This window comes from Excalfactoria chinensis, chromosome 3 (assembly GCF_039878825.1).
Source record: "Excalfactoria chinensis isolate bCotChi1 chromosome 3, bCotChi1.hap2, whole genome shotgun sequence".
Taxonomy (NCBI): domain Eukaryota; kingdom Metazoa; phylum Chordata; class Aves; order Galliformes; family Phasianidae; genus Excalfactoria; species Excalfactoria chinensis.
Genome location: NC_092827.1, coordinates 31,311,425 through 31,325,933, shown reverse-complemented (window position 1 = coordinate 31,325,933; position 14,509 = coordinate 31,311,425). Strand labels below are relative to the sequence as shown.

General features: G+C 36.9%; 1 protein-coding gene across 2 annotated transcripts in view; it reads left to right on the top strand.

Moving 5' to 3' along the window:
- Positions 1 to 14,509, top strand: part of ME1 (malic enzyme 1) — a 153,485-nt gene that overhangs the window by 121,893 nt on the left and 17,083 nt on the right. For both annotated transcript variants that reach the window (XM_072330846.1, XM_072330845.1), the window contains exons 8-10: positions 272 to 381; positions 6,791 to 6,888; positions 8,318 to 8,431. In XM_072330846.1, the coding sequence (XP_072186947.1) occupies positions 272 to 381; positions 6,791 to 6,888; positions 8,318 to 8,431 (322 nt within the window). The remainder of the gene's footprint in view (positions 1 to 271; positions 382 to 6,790; positions 6,889 to 8,317; positions 8,432 to 14,509) is intronic.

Sequence of the window (14,509 nt, the reverse complement as noted above, 5' to 3'; positions counted from 1 at the left end):
TGCTGCTGAGATGTCTGCGAAGAGATGGTCTTATCCTCAGTCTTTTGTTTTTAACCTAGAACTGAGTAAAGAACATTAGCACTCTAATTATTCCTTCTAGATAATTTATATACGTATATAGATACAGAATTTTACAGAAACATATTAACAGATGTTAACATACAATCATATTATACTTGTATTCAAAATCTGATTGCCAATATTAGTAGCTTTATAATACACAATTACATATTTTTCATAATATAATGCATTTTTTATTTTGTCTTTCCAGTTATGGCATGAACTGCCTCATTCAATTTGAGGATTTTGCTAACGTTAATGCATTCCGCCTGCTGCATAAGTACCGTAACAAGTATTGCACTTTCAATGATGACATTCAAGGTAACAAACCCTTTTTCTTCCATTTTGCTGCTGAGAAAAAATTTTCCCTATGCTACTTGAGGATGTTAGTATGGGGTCACATTTAGCCTTGGGTTTCCTCAGCATGGCTTTCTGCTGAGCTGTCCTTGACCTTAACCTTTCCGCTCTCATTTATTTCCCTTCTCATGCTTTATTTAGATGATCATCTTCAGGGTTTTTTTGTTTGTTTGTTTGTTTGTTTTCAATAGTTCAGTGTATGCTTAGCTTTCTGATATAAATGATTTACTTCAGATCTTTGGGCAAATGTCAAGTTTCGAGCCTGGACTGCACTTCTGCACTTCCCTCAGGTTTTTATGTTTGTTTGTTTTTGTTTTTCCTTTCCAGTTACAGCTATCATTTCTCAGTGAAACAGAGCTTTCTTGATAAATGTCAACACATTTCAGTTCTTACACTGACAAGTCAGCTAAGTATCCTTCTGATTTGTGTTGCAGTCTCAGGGCTGCATTCAATTTTAGAGGGAAATTATCCCCCTGACTCTGCTTTCCAGTCTGAGTCATTTGTAGTAACTGACGAAAGAAAAAGGTCAAAGATGAGAATAAAGATCTCCAATGAGAAAAGTTGGCAGCAGAAATCAGAGCCTGTGTGACTGTGCTCTGCTGTGACTTCTGGGGTTTTTCCTGGGTCAGTAAGCAATGGGGTTGCCTCAGTGCTCAGTCTCACAAATTTTTCCTCCTAAGAAAGGAGACAAGTTCCTTTGTGAGTTGTCTAAATTCTTGTCAGGAAAACAGCACTGGAAAATGATTTCTCCAGGGCCTTAAGTGCACAGTTTCCTTGCTGAGAGACTGAAGATGCAAGTACTGGGGAGAAGCACCCAGGGGAGGAAGGAGCTGTGCACTCAGCTGCCTCTTGCCCCTTCATAACTTCAGGTGTTCTCAGTACCAGTGAGATCAAAACTGGGAGCTGAACTGTCTTAATTTCCAGCATCTATCAAGGGCACAAAGCCAAGCATTGGGTGCTTGAGTTTTTGAAATCACTTTTATGTTGCTCACGGGACCTAGATCCCATTTCAGGGACTCATGAGTTCTTTAGTCATGCAACCACACAGATTCTTTAGAATTATTCCGTTTCTGCAATTTAATTTGTCTTTGAGGGTCTTTTAGTATTTCCCTAGGTGACATTTTGGACTTCGGGGTGAAGCCATAATGCTCATATATCCTCCAGAAGGTGAAGGAATATACAGTTAGCCTGTTTTAGCTCTCTGTCATTTGTCCTCATATCTCCACAAAAAAAAACCTTTGGTATCTTTTTTGTTGATTGCCATCTTCCCCTGCAATGGGGGAGTGGAATAACAGCCCATATATGGACTTTTTGCTACTTGAGCACAATCAGTGGCTCAAGGCTAGTTTCCATGTCTCGGGAGTTGAGCATTCATTTTATGTGAGCCTTGCAATGTTCATCACACAGTGACTGCTTTTAGTCACTGCTGATGTGGATGAATTTCTCTAGGTTGCCAATTATTTCAGCCAACACTTGTGATATTCTCCACCTTTGTACTTCAGAATCGCCTCCATGGGAAATGACAAACTTTTACAGCATAAGCCAATCTCTGTAAGATGTTTCTATGTGCATATAATTTTGTAAGTTTTTATTAAGCATTCTAGCACTATTTTATTGTGCCATTACGGGCGCAGAACCCGTACTTTACGCCAACAAAAATAATTTCAATACAGTGTAATTTCTCCATGTAAATAACTTCAATATTCATCATGATCTTAAGATGTCATTTGTTTTTAACAGCTGTGTGCTGTTTAACTGAATCAAAACTTTATTAAAAACAACAAACCTAAAGTAAAAATGTAGAGCACATACAGTTCAATATTATTATTTCATCTTCTGTGTTTTGATTTAAATTATATGATAATTTTTTTAGCAGATCACTTCAATAATTGGGGAAATAAGACCTGAAAGTTACGTTATGGCCAATTCAACATTTAGTCAGTGCAGTTCTCAGAAAACTGAATTCTCTGTCAAAAATGTTCTCCTTTTCAAAATGTAATTCTTTTAAATGCTAACATTGAAAACGTTGCATTTGGTATCTGGAAATTCCAGTTCTTGAAATCAAATGGAAAAAAGGTTTTGTTTTTGTTGTGATGGGTGTGGGGAGTCCAATCCATTCTCTTATAAAGAACTTGGGAAATGTGAGATTGGGAGACATGGTAATTGAAATGCTTACATCATATCTTGAATTCAGATAGTAAGCGTAAACTGTACAAACTTCTTTCCTAACATGGTGTGAAATGTGCTTACAGGTGGAACAGAAGTTAGAATCTTTTAAATTTAATAGCAATGATAGTAATAACAACCCTATCAAGACCTATATACCACAGGGATATGTGAAGTGCTTTTTTTTTCTGGTATATGCTTGCTGTCATCTCTCCAGCTGGTTAATTCATGCTGAAATCAATTTGTTTTCAAATAAGTCCCCCAGAGTAGTTTTTTTTATACCTTTCCAAGTGTATCTACAAGAATGTGTATATACAAGTATTCTTCTCTTTCATTTTTCCCTCATTATGGGTGAAAAAATCATGCCTTCAGGCAGTCTGCTCCAGGTGGCTCTGCATGGGAAAGGTCTTGGCACTCCATCAGTCCCTTCCAGCCTCAGCCAACAGCAATTCTGTGCTTTATCCCTCCTCACAACATATTTGCTCTTTTAAAAGGGCATGTTCCTTCCCTGCATGTTCCCACCCTCTTTGCACTGCCTGTTCTGCAGTGTGGAGCAGGAATAGGATTTCTATGGGATGTGAACTACCCACAGCCTTTACCTCACTACTAAATGAGATTGCACTTTTTAGATAGGACACTTACTCTCACATTTATTTTCCAAGTAGGAATAAAAGAAGATTATGCATTTTTTTTCCAGCACTCTGTGTCAACTGGAAGAATGACACTGTTAACATAAGATTTCTGTTATGTCGTGTTTGGAGAAATACAAGTTTTGGTTTTACCACTTCCTGATGTTTTAGCCCAGAATGAATACTTAAGATTTTAGGATGTTCTGCAAAGCTTCCTCTCCTTTTGTTTGATTTGTTTGCCTGCATTTAAAGATGCTGTTGAGAAAACAACATAAAGGAATTAATGATCTGACTACATTTTATTAAATTTAAATGATGTGTAAGTGTTTCAGTGCAATAAATCAATTATTGCTTATTGAAATTAAACTGCATCCAATAAAAAGTAAGTTCCCCATCCTTTTGTTTTGGGGCCTTTTTTTTTCTTTCTTTTTTTTTCTTTTTTCTTTTCTTTTTCTTTTCTTTTTCTCTTTCTTTTTCTTTTTCTTTTTCTTTTTCTTTTTCTTTTTCTTTTTCTTTTTCTTTTTCTTTTTCTTTTTCTTTTTCTTTTTCTTTTTCTTTTTCTTTTTCTTTTTCTTTTTCTTTTTCTTTTTCTTTTTCTCTTTCTTTTTCTTTTTCCTTTTTCTTTTTCTCTTTCTTTTTCTTTTTCTTTTTTCTTTTTCTTTTTTTTTCTTTTTTCTTTTCTTTTTATTTTTACATTTACTGAAAGAAAACTGCTCTGTAAAGCATTTTCAATGTGCCTGCCCTGAAGTCTGTGGTTTCTAGGGTTTCCTGTGCCATATTCATGCTCGATCATACTGTTTCCAGTACCAAGCAAGACTAGAGTCTTTTGAATTGAATATAAAAACTTATTAAAGAATAGTGCACTTCCACATTTCACATCTAAATCTACATTCCCTTAGAAAAATGCCTTCCATTATTAATCTCACTTAGGCTATTGTGTAGAAAAACTGGGAGAAAAGAATACCAGTATCCATTTTGATCTGCACACAGAAGATTTAACCTATGCTCTGTGAGAGAGGCCAGGAAAGCCATTTCTCTCTTTCACATGTGATGAGAACAGAAAAAGCAGTGAGATTCTGTTTCTGCACTGTAACATCCTCCAGAACCAGTCAGGCTCTGGCAGTTTGATGTGAATTGCATTTTGATCCTTTTCAAAAACCTGACTTAGTGTTCACGGTGAAATGGAAGATGGGAGCAGTTCCGGTCAGACAGATCTGCCTTTCATGCAGCCAGCTGCCCTCCTTCCATGAGGAATGAATGAGGGAAGCTGCTGACGAGGAGTGATGACAGCTGCTGCCAGCAGCAAACGGTGATAGAGAACTCAGTGCTCTAATAAATAAGGTCATTATGCTTTCTAGAGTCAAATGTCTGAAAAAAAGAACAATACAGAGTACATCTAAATTACCATTTTCAGGGCAGTTCTTCTGTAAAAATTGTGATTCATTAGAAACGTAGAATTTATATGTTACTATCCTAAACTGTCTGAATCATCATCAGAACGAGCAAACAGGTAGCAAGAGCTCACATAACGTGCAAAATTGTATTGGCTTTCAACATAGTATAGGGTCTCTACCAACTCAAATGGTTCTATAATTTATTTTTTGTATTTTGTCTCCTTTTCCTTAAAACACAAGATGGCATTTAGTTGACTGTTAAAATATTCCAACTGGTCAGATATAATCACAGTCCAATTTTCCAGCTAAAAATCTTAGCAATACACCAGCCAGGAAGATAAGCAGGATTCCAGTATTGCCATTCATGATAAATTAACACTATTTTATTTCATCTTCATCACTAGCAAGCAGCCTGGAGAGAAGATTTCTTGGCTCTCCAAGAGCTCTGCTGCTGTCAGAGAGCTGCTGTGCTGTGATTTCTGGCCATCTCCTGCCTGACAGAAGGGACAGCAGGAGCTGGGAACGGGGCCTTCTTTTTCAGGAGGGCAGATTGATGGCTTTAGGAGTCAGCTATGTTATGTCAGCTTCCTCCTCCTCTCCTGCAAGCACAGCTGCGTAACATAAAATAGGAGAAAGCACTTGGCATCCAAATAGAGGATGGGGTTTTGTTTGGTAGAGTACCAAGGGAAACTGAGAAGGAGGTCTGACTTCTCTGGTTTGCCATTATTGGTCTTTGCCAACTTGGCACTTTCCAGAGGAAGACTTAAATTTGTCTGGGAAAGAAACAAGCTAACTCTTGGACACTGCTGGGTGGAAGTGTCTCAGCCTGACACTTGGTGTTCCTGAAGCTAAGCCTCAGAGGAACCATTTTTTATTTATTTATTTATTTTGAAATGCAGGAGAAGAGAGTAGATGATCTCAGCTCTGAGCAAGTAATAAAAATGACTAAAAATGACAAAACTGTGTGGTCTAAACATTAAGTGGGCTTAGAACAAGATGTCCTGTATTCCTGATTATTGAAGGAAAACACCATAATCAAAAGCACACGACAAATATTTTTTTCTTTAGTCCTATAGAAGTGCTTTTTAACTGTTCAGATAGCCTTCCTGGCTTTAAAATATTTGCTTGATTTATATCAAGGGTTACATTTTCTTTTGTTTTTTAAGTAATTATTTATGAAAACTAGATGTTCCTACATAAAAACCGCTGATCCAAACCAAGCTTACAACACCAAATAATGTCTGTTAAGGACAGGTTTACCTACTCCCAGATTTTCTATTGCTGCTATTCTTTTAACTTTTTTGCTACCTGACACTTGGAGGATTGTGTGCCTACAATACAAAAACCTGTTTTGACCATCTCCTTGAGCTTAACATAGAAGTTACAGCTTTAAACTTGTCATTGCTTGTGGGAAAGTGAGCTTGTGAATAGCAGAAGTACCTCATGCAGGGGAACTGTATGTTGAGGGGAAACAGCCAATGCACAGTTGGTCAAATGCTCTTGAAGGGCTCAAGTTCCTCTGAAGGAAAAATCAGTAGTAATGTCAACTGTACCCTCAAAAGAATTATTACAGAAGTTTTCAGGTGCAGTGGGAGGATTAGGGCCTCACATAAGCTGATCTTATCCTTTCAGATCCCTTGGTTTCTCTGTAAATGCTTGCAATTTGCTTTTCTACTCTGACAACATCTACATGAGAAGTAAGGGTTTGTTATTATGTAGTAGCATGGCCATTATAGCATTATCAGTTTTCAACAGCTCTGAAGAACTGTTATCTCCAGTAGATTTGGTACAGACACCTGTTTCAAGAGTGAGTCCAGTCTTAATTTTCAGTATCCGGAACCATTCAGAATGCTTCTTTTTGGGCTATCCATTTTTTTCTTCCTGAAAGATATTGTAACAAGAATATTTTGTAGTATTTTGATTGTGCCACTCATAATGCCCAATCAATAGAATCAACTGATCAATTGATCATATTTTATTTAGTGTTAGAATGAAGATATTCCCACCTACATCTTATTTTCATAAAGACTAAGTACAGAAAACAGCAGTTCCACTGAATATTTTCTCACTAGGCCAAGTATCTGTATCTTAGATGAAAGAGACTGTGAAATTATATGAAAAGTATGCCTAATGCCTTGTAGTTCTTTGTGTGGACTAATAAAAGACAACCATTTATTTCTTCAGGAACAGCGTCTGTTGCGGTTGCAGGTCTTCTTGCAGCTCTGCGTATCACTAAGAACAGGTTATCAGATCACACAGTGTTGTTCCAGGGAGCTGGAGAGGTATGTGTTTGTAGACAGTAGAAGTGCTACCTTGAAATCGTTTCTTAATATTTATTTAAGTTATAATGCATCCAATTTGCAAGAAGACAAAATAGGTGGAATTATCACTGAGGCCTGATAAAAGTCACTGCTTAATTCAAAGCTAAACTTATCTTCTCTGATCATGTAGTCAGGCATCATATTTTTCACCAGAAATTTTTATGAACATTCATTTTTTGATACTAGTTGTTCCACATACATTCCCAATCTACTGACATGCAAGTAAAGGTTGTACTTATCCATAGCGTGGCTGTCAACTGGTATATGAGGTAAGCCTATGGTACCATAAAAACTTATGAAAAATATCATTCATGGTCACAAACCCCCTTTGTAGGTACAATAGATTAACTCACTTTGGTGTAGTCCAGATATTTTTAATGTGATTCATATTTGGTTTGACTGAGGTTGATCAGGTCTGTGGCTTTCAGAACGCCTGGTGTATGTCAGTGCTTTTTTCCATCATGACTGTCGGTCTCAAATGTTCTTTCTCCTGACTTCGTTCCATATTCAGCAGACAGACGAATTCACTAACAAATGTTTTGGGGTTCTCTTACTAGTATTGTCAGTGTTTCTGTACTGCGAAGAGGTTATGGTAGATATTCTCCCAGCCATGTGAGCTCGTTCTTAATAAAAGTATGTATCTCTTAACTGTTAGGTAGAAAAAGGGAATCTGACTCAGTTGATTCTTGGTGAAACTGAAAAATAAAGAACAAGAATCAGAATCAACACCACTAATATATGTGAGTTGGTAATCAAAAATACTGTGTGGTCTACTGGCTCATTTTGTTTCCTGCTTTTCAATCTATTCCTACATTTGATCTGTTGGCTGTAATATAAAATCCATTAAGAATGATACGTTTCAGCAAAATATTGATAAGTGATTCTTTTCTTGCCACTGCATTCACTGGGAGCACGGCCAAGTCTAGAGTTACAAAACACATGAACAGTAGGTAAAAGGAGAGATTACCTTCTTGATGGACATTTCAAAGAAAGATAAGGAACAAAAATCCTTTTAGGACTGCATTTTACTTTCTGGTAGAATGTGGTTTCCTTTGGTTTAAATTACAAAGAAAAACAAAACTTTAAGAACAACAACAAAAAACCCTACAAAGAATATTTAATATATATATTTTATATGATTATATGGAATGAGTGACAGTTTTAACATTTAAATTAGAGTTTGTTTATTATCCACACTTAAGTTGCCACCCTAAGATGTATCTGTACTTTTCAATATGGTTTCTAGTTACTGAGGATTAGCGTCCATTCATTATTGTTTTATTGTTAAATAAAATGAGGTGACTTATTTAAAACAATTGCTAAAGGAAGCAAGTCAGTACTGGATTTATTTCATTTCTGGTTTCATATAGTTCTTTTATTTTTCCTACAGGCTGCACTGGGGATAGCAAACCTAATTGTTATGGCTATGGAAAAAGAAGGGATGTCTAAAGATGCAGCTGTCAAAAGGATATGGATGGTTGACTCAAAGGGTTTGATAGTGAAGGTAATACGATTTTCTTATTCCTTTAAATGTTATGATAGTTAATAGCCGTCCATAGACAAAGGCAAAAACATATTTTTTATAACTGAGAATTTCTCAGCAGTTCATTAAAAAAAAACAAAAACGGTGTAAGGAAATAAGTGTTCAACTTGTAGGTTTAATATTTCCCACATTAACACTGCTATTATTTGTTAGTGCAGTCTTGTATGAAGATGTTTGTATATGTGCTATTAGGAAAGCATTCAAAGATTTGTTTTAAAAGAAAGAAAATATTTTCAAAGAGAATGTTTTCCAGGTGTTGCAAACATGTCACCCTTCTTTGAGAATGGAGATATATTGCTTTGAATATCCTCTATGCACGGCGATAGAGATCGTACTGCAGATGTTGTGGTCTGCGGTGCTATCAACACTGATCAGGATTTGAAATTGCTGAGGGACTGCATCAGTTACCCTTACTTCATTCCTTCTGTGTGCCAAAATAAGGAAACATGTATTCCATGTGCCAGAATAAAGAAACTGGGTATGTTTTAAAAGGTGGTTATGTATTTAATGGTTTGTGAGCTACTTAAAAGAAATGTATGAAAGGCTCATTGGCTCTGCTTTTTATAACCTTACTTTTTGGTTAGCATTGTTTGTGGCCATCTTTGTTGGCACTGTACTCCGTTGTTGTGTTCTTTAGTTGTTTAATATTTAGGATATTTTGTAATTCACGTGCATTTGAATTAGGAGCATGTATTCAGCACTGTGCATGTGAGTTATCATATTAAACAGTATCACAACACCTTTCATTTGTCTTATTACAGGAAAAATAGTAAGATTATAGACACTGAGATGTAAAAACACTGTAGAAGCCATCTTGGACATTTTTTGCTAGGCAGCATAAAAATTATCTGATTAGGTACAGAAGAAAACTTTAACTTGCTACAGTTTAAGATACAGATGTTCTTCTGTTTGTTTCAGGCTTTTTAAACAAAAGTTTTTAATGCTTTTGGTTTTCATCTAATATGCATAACATGTTATGGGCCCAGACACAGATCTGGTGTCTGTATCCAGACACAGTGAAGGGCTGTGCATCTACTGTAGCTGATGAAACTTAGAGGTTGCCTAAGACCAGTAATGCTTTGCTCAATTTCCTCCACTGTAGAGATTGGGACTATAATTACAAAAATAATACAACTGGGGGTGTTATGGAAGTTAACTGTCATGGTAGAAATTTAAGAGCTTCCCGGCCCCAAAGCAGTAAACCTGGCCTTGTAGCATGGCTATGCTGCTGAGGTTGTTAAGCAACCTTTCTTCCCTCCTGCTTCTCTTATACCTCTCACTTCTGCTGCTAATTTGCTAGTCAGCCTAGAAGCCAGGTTGTTGCTCTTGGTACTCACAACTCATTCCTTTCACAGTTTCTAGTTTTTTAGTGCTTCAGTGACCATATTCTTTCCTCAACACCTTCTAGCTTCAGTGCTCTCAAGCAGGGCCAAAACTAATCACTCCTTTACACAGTTCACAAGTTCCCTTCTTCTGCCTGCTCTTTCTGGTGGGGCTTTACTTGGGTTTTGTCCAAAGAGCAGTCCACTGAATTTCACGTCCTGCCTGAATTAAATTTGTGAACTGTTCATGACAGCCAGACATAATAGTTGTCTGAGATAGATTAGGGCTGACCACTACTTGGCTTGCCAGGGAATTTGGGACCAGATGTTGATTCAAGCAGCGGGAGCCAACAGTGCACATTTCAAGTCCATGCTTGTTGTCCTGGAAGACATGTAGGCAATGGCCACCAAACCTGGCAGAGCTGGATGGTCTTGAGAAGGGGTGGCCACTTGCAGCTGTGGTATATTTTGTGGCAGAGCCAGCTGGAACTGACACTAAGGAAGTGACACTAAAGTGCCAAGCCTGAGCTGAGTGTGAGGAAATTGGTCAATGGTCAAGAGCTTTGCAAATCCTGCCTTGGAGTTCTTCTGTAGCCAGATATCCTGAACAAAAATAAAAATAAAATAAAAATAAATATCTCAGGCCTCTTGAAGCTGGTGATTTAACTGCCAGGAAGTCATATTTACAGTAAGCAAATGTTTAAATTCTTCCTGATACCGTTCTTCTGGTCTGAGAAGGAATGCCATGCTTTACACACACTTAGGAGATTACTCTGGCTTTAGCTGATTGAAGAGAAGTGTTGCAAGAGACAAGAGACTTTCCAAACTCTTAGAAATGAGATAAGAGAACAGGAACATTTTTGAGAAGGCTGAACAATAGGAAGGATTCTATTCCCAGAAACCTTTTCATTATTGCTAACAGAAGATTTATCAAACCACAGAATAGCTCACCCATTAAACAACTTTTGCTTAACCTGAACTGACTCTAGTTTCTTACAGCTATCGAGAAAACCTGTACAGTGAGAGTCCCTTAAGATTTTCCTTATCAAAAACTACCTGATTAAAAGTAATGTCCTGGAAACCAGGAGGCCCTTTCAGTCCCAGAATTATTCTGATCTCTTGCTTTAACAGTATGAAGAATAACAGAATCGCTAAAGGCTCAGCAATTATTTTGTCCAAGTAAATTATTTTTTACATCTATTTTTTTTTTTTTTCTGTTCTGTCCTTTGATCACTGATTTTGCTGTGCATGGTTATAGATTTAATCACTGTTTCTCCTTTCATCTGCTTTGAATAGAATTTCAACAAGTATAAACCAAAGAAAAATAACCTTGGGACTGTTGTTGACCTCAGTATGAACATCTTCCATCTTTTCTCCCTCCACCAGCCCCAAAAGATGCCACGAAGTCACTTATTAGGCTTTTGCAGCTGATTTTTCCTTTGTGGGTTTTTAATTGTTCAAGTACAGCTGTGTTTTCATTCATTTGTGTTTTATGCTTTTCTTTTTCCCTTGGGAGCAGTTTTTCTTCATTATACAGTTTGATGACCAGCTTTTCTGCTATGTTGTGGTGAAAGAGCTGGTGGTGAAGGTTACATTTATTATACTGTCTACAGTTTTGCTCTCTGATTCATTCTGAATACCTTACAATGCTTGTATTCTAGAGGGCATGTTTTGCTTATACTATTAATGTATTTATTAACCTGCTTATGTATTGTCTCCCACATTCCTTTTCTTTCCTATTTGCTATCCTCGTTTTTCTTCTGTTAATGGCACTAAACATAAACGTGATATGTTCTGAATGCATTTTATCTTCTTTAAATCTACCTAATGTTATGCTTAGCTACATTAGTGACCAAATCTTCACCCATATACTTCAAAGACAGTGTGTTCATTCATCTCAAGTACCTGAGAAGAGGCAAAAGCTAAAGAAGAGTTTGAGGGAGTTGATCCCAACAGCAACAACAAAAATTGATGCTCGCTGTTGAGTGTGTTTTAGTTATGTCCTGCAAAACCTCCCTGCAGGGCAGTTCTTGAGCTGCCTAGAGAGACTGTGCAAGTAATAAGGGAGTTATAATATTTAAAGGGAGTGTACCTATGCTGCAAAATATAATCTAATCCTTTTGTGAGGTTTACCTGTAATTTGTTGGATTGTTTGTATGCCATGTAATTTCCAGTGTAAAAATGAAATTCCATAATGTGGGGATAAATATCATCCTTCATTCTAAAGAATATATCAACATAGAATACATTGATCTCAGCAGTTTTTTACTCCATATTTTCTACTTCAGCACATCAACACTTGTGTCTAATTGAGTACTTTGTATTTCAAATGTCTATCAGATATGTGATTTCATCCCCTGCAAGACTTCTGGGCAATCTGGATGAAGTCCAAACTGAGTGGCAAGCTCAGTGCCCCAAAATACTGAACTCTGTAAGAGGAGGATAGCAACACCAAAATGTTACCATTTTATGTGGTCTTAATTATGTAGATCGGAAACACCTAAGTAATCCTGGGGATAATCCTCTAAAACATTTTCAGAGGAGCATAAACTCCTTTCATAGTTCCCCTTTTACTACTCACTTTTGAATATCTCTGGCAATCTTATTTGGTAATGTTACTCATGACCAGTTAATTGTCAGTGGGAACAATCATCTTTAAAATTCATGGCGAAAACAAAATTTAGTTCATACATAATCTTGGCTTAGAGAATGGTGGAAAAGAAGGGAGGACAATTGAGACTGACAGAATGACAGTGCCATCTAGGTGTGGCTGCTCTCCCAACAAATGTGGCAACTCCTAATATGAGAGTGATTCAGTGCTCAGAATCAAATACCTGAATCCAGCTCTGACTCTTACTGATTTTTTAATATGCTTCTAATCAATTTTATAAATGATTGTCTAAAAAACCATCAAACAAACAAACAAAACACCTTTGAATTTCAATCTAGGTTTTAAAACCATTTGACAATGGGCTTAATATTTTATATGTTGTTAAATGTTATAACTCCTTTTTCTTTGAATTTTTAGTAAACTCTGCCTTCCTTTTTATCAACAGGCAATTGTTATGACTCTTTACTCCTGTCTTTCATCAGATCTTTTACATCTGATTGCAACTGCCCCCGACTTTCTGAGCCAAAAGACTCTTGCCTCTTAACAAAGATGCAATGTCTGGGGTATCTCCAAGTGTCATAGACACTTAAAGCAGTTTCTGCCTTATTTTACTCATGTATTGCCTCAGTGGAGTACTCTGTGTATGCTTTTTCTGTTTTTCTCGTGACTGGGGAAATAGTCTGTGCAGTTTCATCTTGAATTTGTCTTGTTTTATATGAAGTATAAATTTTGCAGAAGGAAAATGCATTAATTTGTCTTTGAGTGCTTATGAATCATTATACTTGTGACTCATACTTGAAAAGTAATCTATGAAAGCAGTTGAAGAGAAGGCAAAAGGCTGGTTGGTGGAGTGTATTCGATTAATACCCACATTATTTTCTTAAAAAGTGACGGCACCAAATATTTGGATGTTTAATTTGTTGCCACGCAGCTATTCCCTCTTTGACACCATATGCATAGGGTGTTCAGCTGACATGATTACCTAATCTGGATGGTTTATGATTTCTTATGTTCTGAAATTGCAGTGAAGGATTCCTTTGCCCCATTTTATTTCTGTTGTTCTGCAGGCTTCCAACTTGCTCTACTTCTCAAATCTTCTTGAAATAATTGTCTTAGTAAGCTTTGTCCTGCCTGTTATTCTTGTATGCTTATCTGTGGAAAGTGTATTTTGTATGCTTGGAAGGACTTACGTCTTCTGACAGTGTGTTTTTAAGTTGACACAAGAATGATAGTTCTTACCTAAATCTTATGTTTTACTGCCAACAATTATGACATTATCTGGTCAAAATGTGGCAGCTTGCTCTTATATTTTTTTTTGTTTTATTGGTTGGTTGCTTTTGTTTCCTCTATCAAAAGATTTGGTATCAAATTATGGTCATCGTGTGTTCAGGTCTTTTGTTTCTAAATGAGGTAACATAGGAGTGCTTGTCACCTGCAAGTCCTTGATCTTCAGTGATATGCTTCTTTTCTTTTTATTTTATTTGCTAAGTTTGGTAATTGATATTAACCTCAAGCTCTACATAGGGTATCCCATAGTTGCTGCCTCCAGACATGGAGCTGAAGTCGTGTAAAGATTATCTCCCAACAGAGGGTTGTTTCACCCTTTCTCCCATGACTCTTAACTGCATTTCTCCACCCCCTTTTTTCCTTGATGCTTTAATTATTATTTTGCTTAGAACTCTGCAATAAAGAATTCATTTAAGAAAGAAAACCAAACAAAGCATTTTTTCCAGTTGGAAATGCTGTGCTTTTCCACTTTGCTTTTTTTTGGGGGGTCTGCAATTCTCATGTTCTTTTGTAGTTCTCATGTCTTAAGCATTCAGGAACCTTAGATGAATTTATTAATTTATCTGAGTACTGATCTCTGTTCCCTTGTTTAAATAAGCTGCAGTTGACACAGCCAAATGGAGGCAAGTATTTATATAAATAGATTTGTGCCTCCCTGGTTGAGAGATGGGACCAGTGCCAGTGCAGCGTCTAATGTGGGACAGAGCAGTCATCAGGGTGCTCTGGCTTGTTCTCATCTGCCTCCGAGATGATGGAAATAGTGAGTCTTGGAGAGCTTCCAGCCATGCCACTTGCCTGCCTTACGTAAAGCTGCTCTGC